A 13494-nucleotide genomic window follows, 5' to 3' on the forward strand; every position below is an offset into this window, starting at 1 on the left:
ATGGTGTATGCCTTCAATGGACAACATGAGAGAGAGCCACTGTGGGATAGCTTGAGGAAGATTTCGAACCTGGTTAATAGACCATGGGCAATTGCAGGAGACTTCAACTGTATTCTGAATGCATCAGAGAGAGTAGGGGGTAATACTCCAGCTGGTGAAATGGAACCTTTTAGAAGATGTAATGCAGATTGTGGGGTGGTGGATGTTGCTGCAGTAGGAGCCTTGTTTACCTGGAACAATAAGCAGAAGCCTGAGGAGCGTATATATAGCAGAATTGATAGGTTCTTGGTCAATCAAGTCTGGTGTGACTCCTTTCTTGATATATATGCTCATTTTTTGCCTGAGGGTTTGATGGATCACACACCTTGCTTATTAAAGAGCACTAGTCACAGTCAGGGTAAAAGAAATTTCAAATATTACAACATGTGTGGTGGTTCAGAGAAGTTCATTCCTTTGGTGAGGGAGAATTGGGATGCTGGCTTCACGGGTACACCCATGTTTAGACTGGCAAAGAATTTGAAAGGCATGAAAGCTGTCCTTAAGGAGCTGAATAAAGAGTGTTTGTTGATATTGAAAATGCAATTTGCTATTTCTGAGAAAAAGGTGGAGGGGTTGCAGGAAGGGATTAACAGGGATCCTACTAATGTGCAAAAGATCACTGAAGAATATGAAGCCTCTCTTCAGCTGCAGGAGCTAGCTAAGGCCAGGGAAAGCTTCCTTGTTCAGAAATCTAAGCATAATTGGATAAAGGATGGGGATGCAAATACCTCATACTTTCATGGTCTGCTGAAAAGGAGAAGGAATATGAACAAGGTTGCTATGATTGAGGATATGACTGGCAAGGTGTGTGAGACTCAGGAGCAAATTCAGAAGGCATTTATTGACTACTATCAACTTCTACTTGGATCAAGTAAAGAGACTAAGAAGATACATAGAAGAATCATTGCTCAAGGACCTGTGTGTACTGCTGGCCACTGGCATATGCTAAGGAAACCTGTTACTGGGGAGGAGATTAAAGAAGCTCTCTTTAGTATTCCTGATATTAAATCACCAGGGCCAGATGGTTACACGAGTAAGTTTTTCAAAGATGCTTGGGGGGAGATAGGAGGGGATGTTATAAGAGCAGTCCAAGATTTTTTCCAAAGCAGGCAACTACTCAAGCAGTTTAACTCCACGAATGTTACACTAATTCCTAAGTGTGACAGGCCAAAAAGTGTGCTCCAATTCAGACCAATTGCTTGTTGTAATGTTGTTTACAAGGTCATCTCAAAGCTGCTTTGTTCCAGACTAGCTGAAGTGTTGCCTCACATTGTAGGACAGAACCAGGGAGCTTTTATTCAGCAAAGAAGCATTCAAGAGAACATCTTAATCTGTCAAGATTTGATCAGGCTATATGAAAGGACTCATGCTTCACCAAGGTGTATGTTCAAAATAGATTTGCAGAAAGCATATGATACTGTAGAGTGGTGCTTTGTTGAGAATCTTTTGGAGGAGCTCCAATTCCCATCTGATTTTAAAGCAATGATTCTTCAATGCATTACTACAACTTCCTTCTCCCTCTCTTTAAATGGAGAAATGTTTGGCTAGTTCCAGGGGAAGAGGGGCTTAAGACAGGGGGATCCTCTCTCCCCCTTGATTTTCACATTGTGTATGGAGTACCTGACTCGTTCTTTGCAATATGCTTCCTCAAAGCCTGATTTTCACTACCACCCTATGTGCAAGAAACAAAGACTCACTAGTCTTATGTTTGCTGATGATGTCATGCTCTTCAGTAAGGGGGATGCCACTTCTATGATGTTGTTGTTACAGTCATTTTCTACATTTTCTAATGCTTCGGACTGCAAGTTAGTGCCTCAAAATCTAATGCCCTACTGAATGTACCCGAGCAACTTAAATCGAGATATTGCAGATATCAGGTTTTGATGAAGGGAGTATCCCTTTTAAATATCTTGGTATGCCAATCCAGACTACAAGACTCAGGAAGCAAGATTGTGAGTGTCTTGTGGATAAAATATGTGCAAGGATACATGGGTATGGGGCAAGAAAGTTCTCTTATGCAGGTAGGTTAGTCATAGTATAGAGTGTGCTTAATTCTTTACACTCTTACTGGGCATCTATGTTTGTTCTCCCCAAAGGAATCATCAAAAGGATTGAAGCAGTTTGTAGGAATTTCCTCTGGGATAACTCAGCAGACTACAGGAGGGCTCCCCTAGTGGGATGGGACACAATTTGCAGACCTAAGGAGGAAGGTGGTTTGGGGATCAAAGACCAGGAATTTTGGAACAAGGCAATGGTAGGAAGACTGGTGGACTGGGTTGCTACACAAAGAGACTCTATCTGGGTTAACTGGGTGCAAAGTAACTATCTTAAGGGTCAGGAGTGGATGGAATACAACCCTAGTTCGAACTCAAGTTGGGTATGGAGGAGAATATGCAAGGTTAAGGAAGAAATGAGGAATGGTTATGTCAATGGAGAGTGGAGTGTTCAACCAGGAGGGTACTCTCCTGCTGGTTGCTATGACTGGTTCAGAGGTACAAGGCCAAGAATTCAGTGGGATAAGGCAGTTTGGAATGGATGGACAATCCCTAAACATCAATTTATGGGATGGATGGTTGCTCATAAGGCACTGAATACAGTAGAGAGGCTAGGCAGGTTTGGGGTAATCATTGAGGAGAAATGCTACCTGTGTGGCATAGCTGATGAAACAATTGAGCACTTGTTCTGTGAGTGCCCTTACAGTAGAAGAGTGGTGTTGGAGCTGAACAGGAACACTGCCTGGACATTCCTATCGGGATTTGGTTGAGTGGTGCAAAGAGTAGAACAGGCACGGGGCTTCGAAGGGAGTACAAAATGCCATAGTGATGAGCTTGATGTACCAGGTATGGCAGCAGAGAAATAGAAGTAGGAATGAGATGATTTTGCTTAGGCCTGAAAGGGTGGCAGGTGCTATATTGGAGAATATGAGATCAAGAGTTCGAACCCGGGAAAGAACAGTGATGACTCTTGCAGAACGAGATTGGTTGACTAAAATGCATCTTATAGAATGATATCTTTTGTATGATCACCATAATGTAATTATATTTTTCATATTAATATATTTCTCACATTTCACCAAAAAAAAAAGTTTAATTATTGTCAAAAATTGAGTAATGACTAATTTTTGAGTCCTAAGAGGTTAGGATAATTAAATTGGACTAAAATTGGATTTTAGTATTATTTTGTGATTTTAATAAGTTAAAGATCGCGAATAACCATGAAACCGGTTTATAATTACGATATAAGTTTAAATAGGGCGATTTGGCACATAAATTGGCATGGTAGATACATATTATAATGCTGCATTTTTCCATTGATGAATGTCGTATTTCTTTTATATAATTTTGAATTACGTAATTTTATCTTAGTATGGCCTTAGTTTTAATCGATATTACCCGTAATGTAAGGAAATATTGATTCGGTTGTAATTTATTTTTATCTCGTATCACTTTTATTTTATTTTATTAGATTTTATTTTAAAAATGTATAATAGGAAGTGCTATGTACATTTTATTATTTAATCATTTGTAATTCCGTCTAAAGACGGTGCCATTCGGAAAGGAGTTCCGATCAAGACGGTGTCTATCCTTGGGAAGCGTGTCACGTGAAGATTCAAGAGACCAAAGAAGTTGGTTTCCGAATATGTAATAGAATATAATATTTTCTATTTTAGGAAAGTCCATACTAGGACATTCTTTTTTTTTTCCTTATTTGCTTGCTTTATATGTTTGCATGCATTGCTAAATCGCCATAACTTCACATGCATATTTTACCGTCTTATCGACTATTGTCAATTATAATTATCGAGTATTCATCGACTTAGTTCACTTAAAGATGATAGATAAAAAATCGACAAGACCTCACACATATTTAAAATTGAGATTAGCCTTACCAAATAGTAGGACTCATGATTCCCTTTGACATTTGGGGTAGATTCGGTTTCCCGTGGTACTTTCATTTATCATTAGGTAAGTGAGGTAATAAAACATTATTACACGTGAAATTTGGTTGGACTCAACGGGATATAAAGACTAGTCTTATGTTCCTGGGCTACAGATGAATTTATGAAATACATCGACCGAAAATTCTATAGTAGAATCAATTAAAGAGTTAATTCACCAAATTTATGCAAGTATGGGATGTATCTGTTTCCAGTGCCCATGTTTGTGTAAAGATGGATCTCAGAATCATTTATATAATTTAGGTGCGAGGTCATTTATAAATGCATAATTTTAAAACCTTGTTAAATATGTTTACAAGTAAAATGATAAATGTTAATTGTTTCCTTCAATTCCTTTTTGTAGTCAATTTGATTAATTTGCAATGGCAACTGCGATTTCATCCGCTTCCACAAGTGGAACCGCTTCACCACTCACTAATGCTTCTTGGCTCCGATCCTTTATGGATCGATGTAAACTTGAAAAGTATGGGACTAACTTTGCCGATTGGGATGCGCAACTCCGCTTGGCCGCGGAAGGTGACGACAAGCTTCGTTACCTTACCGAAGCCGCTCCCGCTATACCTACTACTAGGTCCACCGCCGCGGTTAGCGAGGCCTATGAGGCTTACTTAAAATAATTGGTCGCGATCAAGAATGTCTTAATCTTCTCTATGGAAGCCGATCTCCAAAGGATTGCTATTAAGATAGGCACCGCCTATGAGATCTACACCAAACTTGTGACCATGTTTTCACAAGCTCCTAGGATAATCCAATATGAGGCGGCCTCCGCATTCTTTGAGCTCAACATCAAAGACGGTCAAAAGGTTAGCCCTCATGTGCTCAAAATGATTAAGCATGTTAAGACGCTCAATTTCCAAGGGGTTAAAATTTCCGAACAACTCGTTATTGACCGAGTTCTCCATTCCTTGAATAGCATCAAAGCATATGTACAGTTTAGGGTAAACTATAATATGCAAAACATGAAAACCTCTCTCCATGAATTGCACAACTTGCTCGTAGAAGCCGAGAGAGACATGGGTCTCAATATGAGTACGACCAAGGATGTGCTCAATATTAATAATAAGAGCAAAGGGAAATTCAAGAAAAGCGCTAGAAAGGGTAAGAAACCCACTCCCAACAAGGGAAAAGGGAAAGCAATTGGGGATAGCTCTCCCAAGCCCAAAAAGGGCACTTCTTCCGAGAATAAGTGCCACTATTGTTGTGGTACGGGCCATTGGAAACGTAATTGCCCGAAGTATCTAGGAGATGTCAAAGCTGGATGATACGTGCATTTTATATAGTCTTTTTAGCCTATTTTATGCACGTATTTCCATGCTTTTATTGTAGTTTATGCTACGAAATGCCCCGAATATGCTACTTTGGGTTATTTTGTCTTATTTGCAGGAATGAACCAGAAAGTAGTGAAATCGAGCCTTTTATCGTCCGCTTTGCATGCATTTGGAGGAAGAGTGAATTTGGAGCGGAATTATAGCTGTCTTGGGATGCGTGAAGCTGTTTCGGGAGCTAAAACGACAAGTCAAGGTCAAACTAACGAGATTTATAAGCTGCTAAAGTTAGTTTTCACTCGATCGAGTACTTAACTGGTCAATCAAGTGGTTTTAGATCAAGTAATAAGTCGATCGAGTACTTTATATGGTCGATCGACCCGTTCCATATTAACGTTTAGTCGATCGAGCACTTTGATTGGTCGATCGAACGGTTTGAGTCAGAAGTTTCTCGATCGAGTGGTTCTAAATCACTCGATCGAGTGGTTTATCCTACGGGCTTGGGCTTTTTAGTTTATTTCCGTCAATTAGGTTAAATAAATCCTATTTTCTTATAAATAGGAAGTTAGGACGTCATTTGTAAGCTCTCTCTCCTTTTGATCGGACACTGTCAGACGTTACCTTTGCTCTAATACATTATTCCTGCTACTTTGTTCTTCCTTAATTCCGGATTATTTAAATAACATTTCTCTCCCTTTTCCTCTTTAATTTAATGTTGATTTCTCTTCCTCTCTTATTTATTTATGTTCTTTATTTAATTATGTCTAGCTAATTCCTTTAATATGTTAGGACTAGGGAAGCCATGGTAGCAATATGTTAGGATTGACATGATTAGATTAGTTTTGCGATAAAAATTGTATTAAGCAATATAATTGTCATTAGGTTGAATGAATGCATGCAGGAGACCGATTTATATAGTTACCCCCGACCTGGATCGAAAGATTGGAAGGGAAGACTTGCTTAATTACAATAGGTGATACCTAATTAGGGCGAAAGCTAAGTTAGGGAGACCCTAGGGCGATTAGAGACCGAAAGGGTATAATCGTAGGTTTAAGGACCGAAAGGTGACGACCTCGCTCTTCTTATCAATGATTTAATCGACTTAGTTGACCCGATAGTATAGTTGCCACGGTAGACCGATTCCAAGCATATTCCTCTCTTTTATCTGATTTACCCTTCTCTTCTGTTAATTTCTCTCATTCCTTTCTCTCTTGCCTTAGCCTCTTTAGTTTAGTCAAACAATCAAAACCCCAATTGTGACATTAGACAGACCGAAGTAGACAAGTGAATTTCCAGAAGAACCAGTCGATCGAGTAGTTCAAATCACTCGATCGAGTGAAAATCAGGAGGAAAGTCCCCGATCGAGTAATAATTTTGCTCGATCGAGTGAGTTGGCCAGTGGGAGCTTTGATTCGTCACTTGGGTTCATTCTAGATCACCATTTTGATGATGATAATGGTTACGGTGAGTCTCCCCTATTCAAGGCCGAGTTGGATGCACTTGAGGCTGAGATTTACGGGCTGAAATCCACTGAGGAGGGTGGTGAGGAAGCAGCTGAGTCGGTAATTGCTCCTAGCACGGAAGATGTAATATCTTCCTTTTTCAATGGTTCCGTCATTGAGAGCGACCAACCCGAGGTAGTAAATGATAATTTACTTATTGTTTGTTTAAATAGTAAATTGCCTCGTTTGACTTATGCTTTGCATTCTAATGCCTTACCCTTTCCTAGTAGGTCGTACAATTTAACGATTTTTCACCATCCTTGTCATTTCAATTTTGTTAATCTAAAACGGAGCCCTAATTTATTGTCAATTGCTCCAGCGCTTCTATATTTTGTGGATAAATTTAGGAGCTCACATAGGAAATTTGTTAGGCTTAAACGGTTGTACAATTTTATTTCCTATTTCTTTATTCCACTGTGGTGCTACTTATGCTTTTGTGTAGCCCATGCGCAGATGTATGATCTCATGCTGCGCACTTTGAGTTGCTTTGATTCTGACTAATTAGAGAGCCTCGAAGTAAAGACGGTCGAGCTGGGACCTGACTGAAGCTAGCGCTACCCGGGAAGCAACCCGGAGTTTTTCTTTTGAATTTCTATTTCATTTCAGTTGTAATAAATGGTCTTCGTACCATAGACTATATCAGTTAAGCTTTTTTTGTTAAGTTTGCGGGCTGCTTTTATTTGCGTTTTGCAGGAAAACACTGAGGATCACTCAATCGAGTACTTTTTGTACTCGATCGAGCACTTTTGCTGCTAAATCCTCTCGATCGAGTATTTAATCTACTCGATCGAGCACCTGCAAAGAGAGAACTATTCGATCGACCTAATTTCCTTTCGATCGAGCAGTTTTTGATGCCCATTCTACTCGATCGACCACTATCTCACCTTGATCGAGTGTTATTGACTTGGATTCGCTTCCTGTGACGATATTTAGGCTATTTAGCGACCTCCCACGTTGTTGGCTGGTTTGGGGAGGTCCCTTTTTCGCGTATCTTGTGAGTTTTCCGCATTTCCACTCTTTCTCTTTTAGTTTGCATTTCCTTTCCATGTTTTGGTACAATGAGGGCATTGTACGGTTTGGTTTGGGGAGGTTATGCATCCATATCTGTGTCTGCATCTTGTTTTTATTTGCATTTCTGTTATCACGTTTAATTTCCGTATGCATTGTTGTTTATTTTTCATATAAAATTTAAAATTCCATAAAAATTGAAAATTTCAAAATTTCAAAAATTTCACGTTTATTTTAGCATATAGGTTGAGTCGGAACGGTTGATTTCAATGATGAAATTGCACTATAAATTGTCTTTTTGCTTAAGCCTTGCATTGAACTATTATCTTTCTAGCTTTGTCTTTTGCATGTCTACGAATTAATGTTTAAATTTAGCTGAACGAATAGACTTGACCTGAAATTTTGGCAACCTACTTATATATTCTAAGGATTAGAGCCTTATAAACTGGTGTCGTTTGTGACCAGTTTCATGTAGGATTGTCAGTAGTTACTCCTTGCATAACATGTTCATCAATTTGCACATATATGAAATTCAATGCTTTTTGCCTGCATACATTCGGGTTAGTGGTTGGTGCCACATGCAAGGAGGTGCTTACATTTCCTCTTTCTTTCATTTTTACCCATAAACTCCACATTAGCCAAATTTGCCTGTTGACCCTTAACTACACCCCAAATTTAGTCTGCCTTATCAAGCTAGTTTAGTGTATGTTTTGCGGTATATATTTCATTGTGCCAAGTTTGGTTCGTATTCTATTGATTCGGAGTTGGTAATCTAAGAAGAAAGGGAGGATGATGAAAAAAAGACGTGAAAAAGAAAGAAAAAAAAAGAAATGAAAAATGAAAAAAAAAAACAGAAAAAACGTGAAGCAAAGAAAAGAAGAAACCGAAAAAAATAGAAAGAAAAAGAAGAAAAAAAGATGTTGTTTGATGAGACGGTTTCGCTCCTATGCTTTATCTACCTTTATTGAGGAGTATTTCCAGTTCGGTTTGGTGAGTTTTGTGCCAAATGAAAGGCATTGTGCTTAATTCATAATTGGGTTGGAAATGGATGTTGTTATATGGTTTTGTTTAGGTACTAGCTTGATCACCTATACCTCCACATTCCCATAAATGTTTTGCCTTTTCTTACCCATTGCCTCACTTTACCATATTTTTGTAAGCCCTCCGCTGTGACAGGACCTTGTTTGGTTGGAATGTAAGTACGGTAGCTAGAATTGTCTATCATATTAGTTGCATGCATGTTTATGTGGGTCCTAGTTTAGGTGAGCGACTATTTTTCTTTCTCTCTTACATATATATGTTCACCCTTTGCTTCATAAGAGAAGAGTGACCCGTGAGAGTCCATTATCAAAGGTCTTGCAAGGTCGACGGTTCAGCTTTATTTTATAAACATCTTACAACTCGTTTGCATTTGACTGTTTTGCTATAAGTGTTAGTTTGCTTGCATTAAATTGGTTTAAGTGGGCATTTGTAGCTAGCTCTGAGTTATGTTTTCCGTTCCATTAGTTTGCATTTAGTTTACTCGAGGACGAGTAAAGGTTTGGTTTGGGGAGATTTGATACGTGCATTTTATATAGTCTTTTTAGCCTATTTTATGTACGTATTTCCATGTTTTTATCGTAGTTTATGCTACGAAATGCCCCGAATATGCTACTTTGGGTTATTTTGTCTTATTTGCAGGAATGAACCAGAAAGTAGTGAAATCGAGCCTTTTATCGTCCGTTTTGCATGCATTTGGAGGAAGAGTGAATTTGGAGCGGAATTATAGCTGTCTTGGGATGCGTGAAGCTGTTTCGGGAGCTAAAACGACAAGTCAAGGTCAAACTAACGAGATTTATAAGCTGCTAAAGTTAGTTTTCACTCGATCGAATACTTAACTGGTCAATCAAGTGGTTTTAGATCAAGTAATAAGTCGATCGAGTACTTTATATGGTCGATCGACCAGTTCCATATTAGCGTTTAGTCGATCGAGCACTTTGCTTGGTCGATCGAACGGTTTGAGCCAGAAGTTGCTCGATCGAGTGGTTCTAAACCACTCGATCGAGTGGTTTATCCTACGGGCTTGGGCTTTTTAGTTTATTTCCGTCAATTAGGTTAAATAAATCCTATTTTCTTATAAATAGGAAGCTAGGACGTCATTTGTAAGCTCTCTCTCCTTTTGATCGGACACTGTCAGACGTTACCTTTGCTCTAATACATTGTTCCTGCTACTTTGTTCTTCCTTAATTCCGGATTATTTCAGTAACATTTCTCTCCCTTTTCCTCTTTAATTTAATGTTGATTTCTCTTCCTCTCTTATTTATTTATGTTCTTTATTTAATTATGTCTAGCTAATTCCTTTAATATGTTAGGACTAGAGAAGCCGTGGTAGCAATATGTTAGGATTGACATGATTAGATTAGTTTTGCGATAAGAATTGTATTAAGCAATATAATTGTCATTAAGTTGAATGAATGTATGCAGGAGACCGATTTATTTAGTTACCCCCGACCTGGATCGAAAGATTGGAAGGGAAGACTTGCTTAATTACAATAGGTGATACCTAATTAGGGCGAAAGCTAAGTTAGGGAGACCCTAGGGCGATTAGAGACCGAAAGGGTATAATCGTAGGTTTAAGGACCGAAAGGTGACGACCTCGCTCTTCTTATCAATGATTTAATTGACTTAGTTGACCCGATAGTATAGTTGCCACGGTAGACCGATTCCTAGCATATTCCTCTCTTTTATCTGATTTACCCTTCTCTTCTGTTAATTTCTCTCATTCCTTTCTCTCTTGCCTTAGCCTCTTTAGTTTAGTCAAACAATCAAAACTCCAATTGTGACATTAGACAGACCGAAGTAGACAAGTGAATAGTGACCGCCTCCCTGTGGAGATCGACCCTACTTACCGCTGACTTCTGTTAGTAGTTGCTAGGTATTTATTTTTGGTACAGAAACGACCGTATCACTGGACGTGTGACTCCAGTAGGTAATAAATTCTCTAATCTGTTGTGTTAATGATATAAATGCCAACTTTGGTATTTAGATACAAGTTGTGATTCTCACCCCCTTTAAATGTAATTTAGGGCATGTGAGCAAAGACAAAGGTAAGGAGAAGCAAGCTTGAAGAAGATCTTCAACAAAGGGATGCTAGGGTAGCCGCCCATAGTAGAAGACCTATGGAAGCTTGGCTTTTATTTTGTATTGTCTTCTTAGTATTGTTGTACTTTGACTTTTTGTTTTAGAACTCGTTTTGATTTCCGTGTTGGACATGGAAATTTATTTTATTTCCATTTTGCAAACAATGGTTGTATGAATTTTAATGACTTGGCTTTCAACCCAAGTCATTCGGTTTATGGAATTTTTCTATGTTCTAAAAAATTGTCATTATACACCTTTTACATCAACAACATAAATTGATTTGACTTGAATTGATCATAAAGAATTACAACGATTGGATTATTGTAATGAGTTCATAAGCCATGAATTTGATTCCCTGTTATGCTTTTATGAATAAATATCACATCTTATTAGACATATGAAAGAACGATTGCAATGTCAAATAGGGTTATTTGAACTCAAGGTAGAGAATTTTATAAACCAATTGATAACACCACTTATAACTAAGACTTGTAACCACTTATAAGACTCTATACGAGCTACGGGAGGTCTTAAGACCCTAAAATTGTATAAGACATGGATATGAGTCCAATCCTTTATCTTATAAAGGTTAGTCTATCTTACTACTATATTACAACTTACTACTAGATTACAATGTCATTACAAGAGGGTCATCTATTAAGGTCATAATGTGCGATATTTTTCCTTCACAAAGTTTATCAAATTGTTTGTTGCTTATGGAGCTATCTTTCAAGAAAAATAGATGTATTTTTCAAAAGATAGAGTGAGAGAAATTAAGCAACAAACTCGAGACTAGTGAGGAGACCAAAAGAAAGCTTATTAGGTCAAACTCAAGGCTAGCGAGGAGACCAAAAGAAAGCTTATTAGGTCAAACTCAAGGCTAGTGAGGAGACCAAAAGAAAGCTTATTAGGTCAAACTCCAGGCTAGTGAGGAGACCAAAAGAAAGCTTATTAGGTCAAACTCGAGACTAGTGAGGAGACCAAAAGAAAGTGATCTTCAATATAGTTTATAAAGTGGTTGTATCAAGTAATTTTCAATTCAATTTTACATAAGAGCATTTTACAGAAGAGCCTAATAAACCAATGTGAAGTCTATGCATAAGAGTTGCATGGAAATACACTAAAGTTGTCTAGAAAGCTAAGTTAAAATGTAACCAAGCTAAGATCCATATCAGCATCGCTATACCTCATAGTGTGTATAATCATGTTAGATGGTAAAACCAATTTCTAAATAGGTATTTAGAAAAGAGTGTGTGTATGAGATACGCACGAGGTTTTAATTAACACTTAAAATTGCAATGATCATTACAATTATGTGATGAGAAAATGGTTTCACTCGAGTTGTCAAGAATCCATGAATGTACATGGATTTAAGTGGGAGTCAATATTGTCATGTTTAGACATGGAGATCAGTGGGAGAAATTGTGTTTTATGTTAATGTCATTGAGGATGACATGCTAACACTACCATCGATGAAGGAGTGTTTTTGTTTTCAATTCTCGATGAAAGAAGACATGATGCATTCTAAAATTCAAAATCTATCAAGATATAGGGAGATTTAGATTGGCACTTAGATAATTATCTTATGATTGATTAGATTCTTTATCTGATTAATATAGACATAGGTTGAGGAGGTTATTCATTTTGATGAAAGTGGAATTACTATGAGAGAGTCATAGTCATTCACTGAACCCCATGAGTTGTTGAGCACATGGAATCGATTGCTAATGTTTTCGCCATTAGAATGATCATGTATGCCAATATATGCACATGCAAGGATGAATCATATGCTTGGAGCATAATTAGTCAATAACAAGTTATTTCATATAAAAGTCATTTGAAAGCCTTCAAGAACATCTATTATAATTCCCGAGAAGGACTGAGGATCCGTTCTTGTGTTTGGACGACATACAAAGTTGTGTTGAAGAGTTACACAAACTCTAGTTTCCAAACCTATAAGGATTTATCGAAATCCTAGGCTAATTTTATTGACTCAGGAGTAAGTGACTAGAAAAATATTTTAGAATCAACCATTGCAAATTCTACAAATGGAGTCTGAGTACATTGTGATAAGGTGGTTCATAAAGGGACTATAAGTAGACCCTTCCACCAAGTATTTTATCACAAGTTATATGAGGACAGTGGGAGCATCTATCAAGTTAAAGAACCCAAGTCTATGAAGAAGTCTAGAGATGTACTTAGAAAAGTTCATGACATTAGAAATGACATTGAATAGAAGGAAAAAGCAATTCATAAAGTTGAACTGAATAGATACATGGTATATCCACTAACCAAGGTTTTATTGCACCTTGATAAGTGTAAAATATACACTTTAGATTATAGGATATGAAGTAGTAATATGGTATTGACTATTCATGTGTGATAATCGCATTTAATGTTTGAGTTTCTTAAACTCATCTATTATTTTGTTATATCCAAATAGGTTGTTGAGACAACATTGAACCCTATTAAAGTGAACTGGATTAACATAGTAATTGCCTCTGGTCACTCATATGAGGTGACGTCTCTAAGTGACTAGAGTGTGAGTCGATTGATGGCAAGTTCAAGTGCCATATAAGAGATGACTAGTCGATCACATAGA

General features: G+C 37.7%; 1 protein-coding gene across 1 annotated transcript; it reads left to right on the forward strand.

Moving 5' to 3' along the window:
* The first annotated feature begins 2116 nt into the window (after positions 1-2116).
* LOC141614007 (putative mitochondrial protein AtMg00310) lies at positions 2117-2803 on the forward strand. The gene has a single exon (XM_074432759.1). It carries the CDS (start codon positions 2117-2119, stop codon positions 2801-2803), a length of 687 nt encoding a protein of 228 aa, XP_074288860.1.
* The last annotated feature ends 10691 nt before the right edge of the window (positions 2804-13494 follow it).

Source organism: Silene latifolia, chromosome 11 (genome assembly GCF_048544455.1).
Source record: "Silene latifolia isolate original U9 population chromosome 11, ASM4854445v1, whole genome shotgun sequence".
In the NCBI taxonomy this organism is placed as follows: domain Eukaryota; kingdom Viridiplantae; phylum Streptophyta; class Magnoliopsida; order Caryophyllales; family Caryophyllaceae; genus Silene; species Silene latifolia.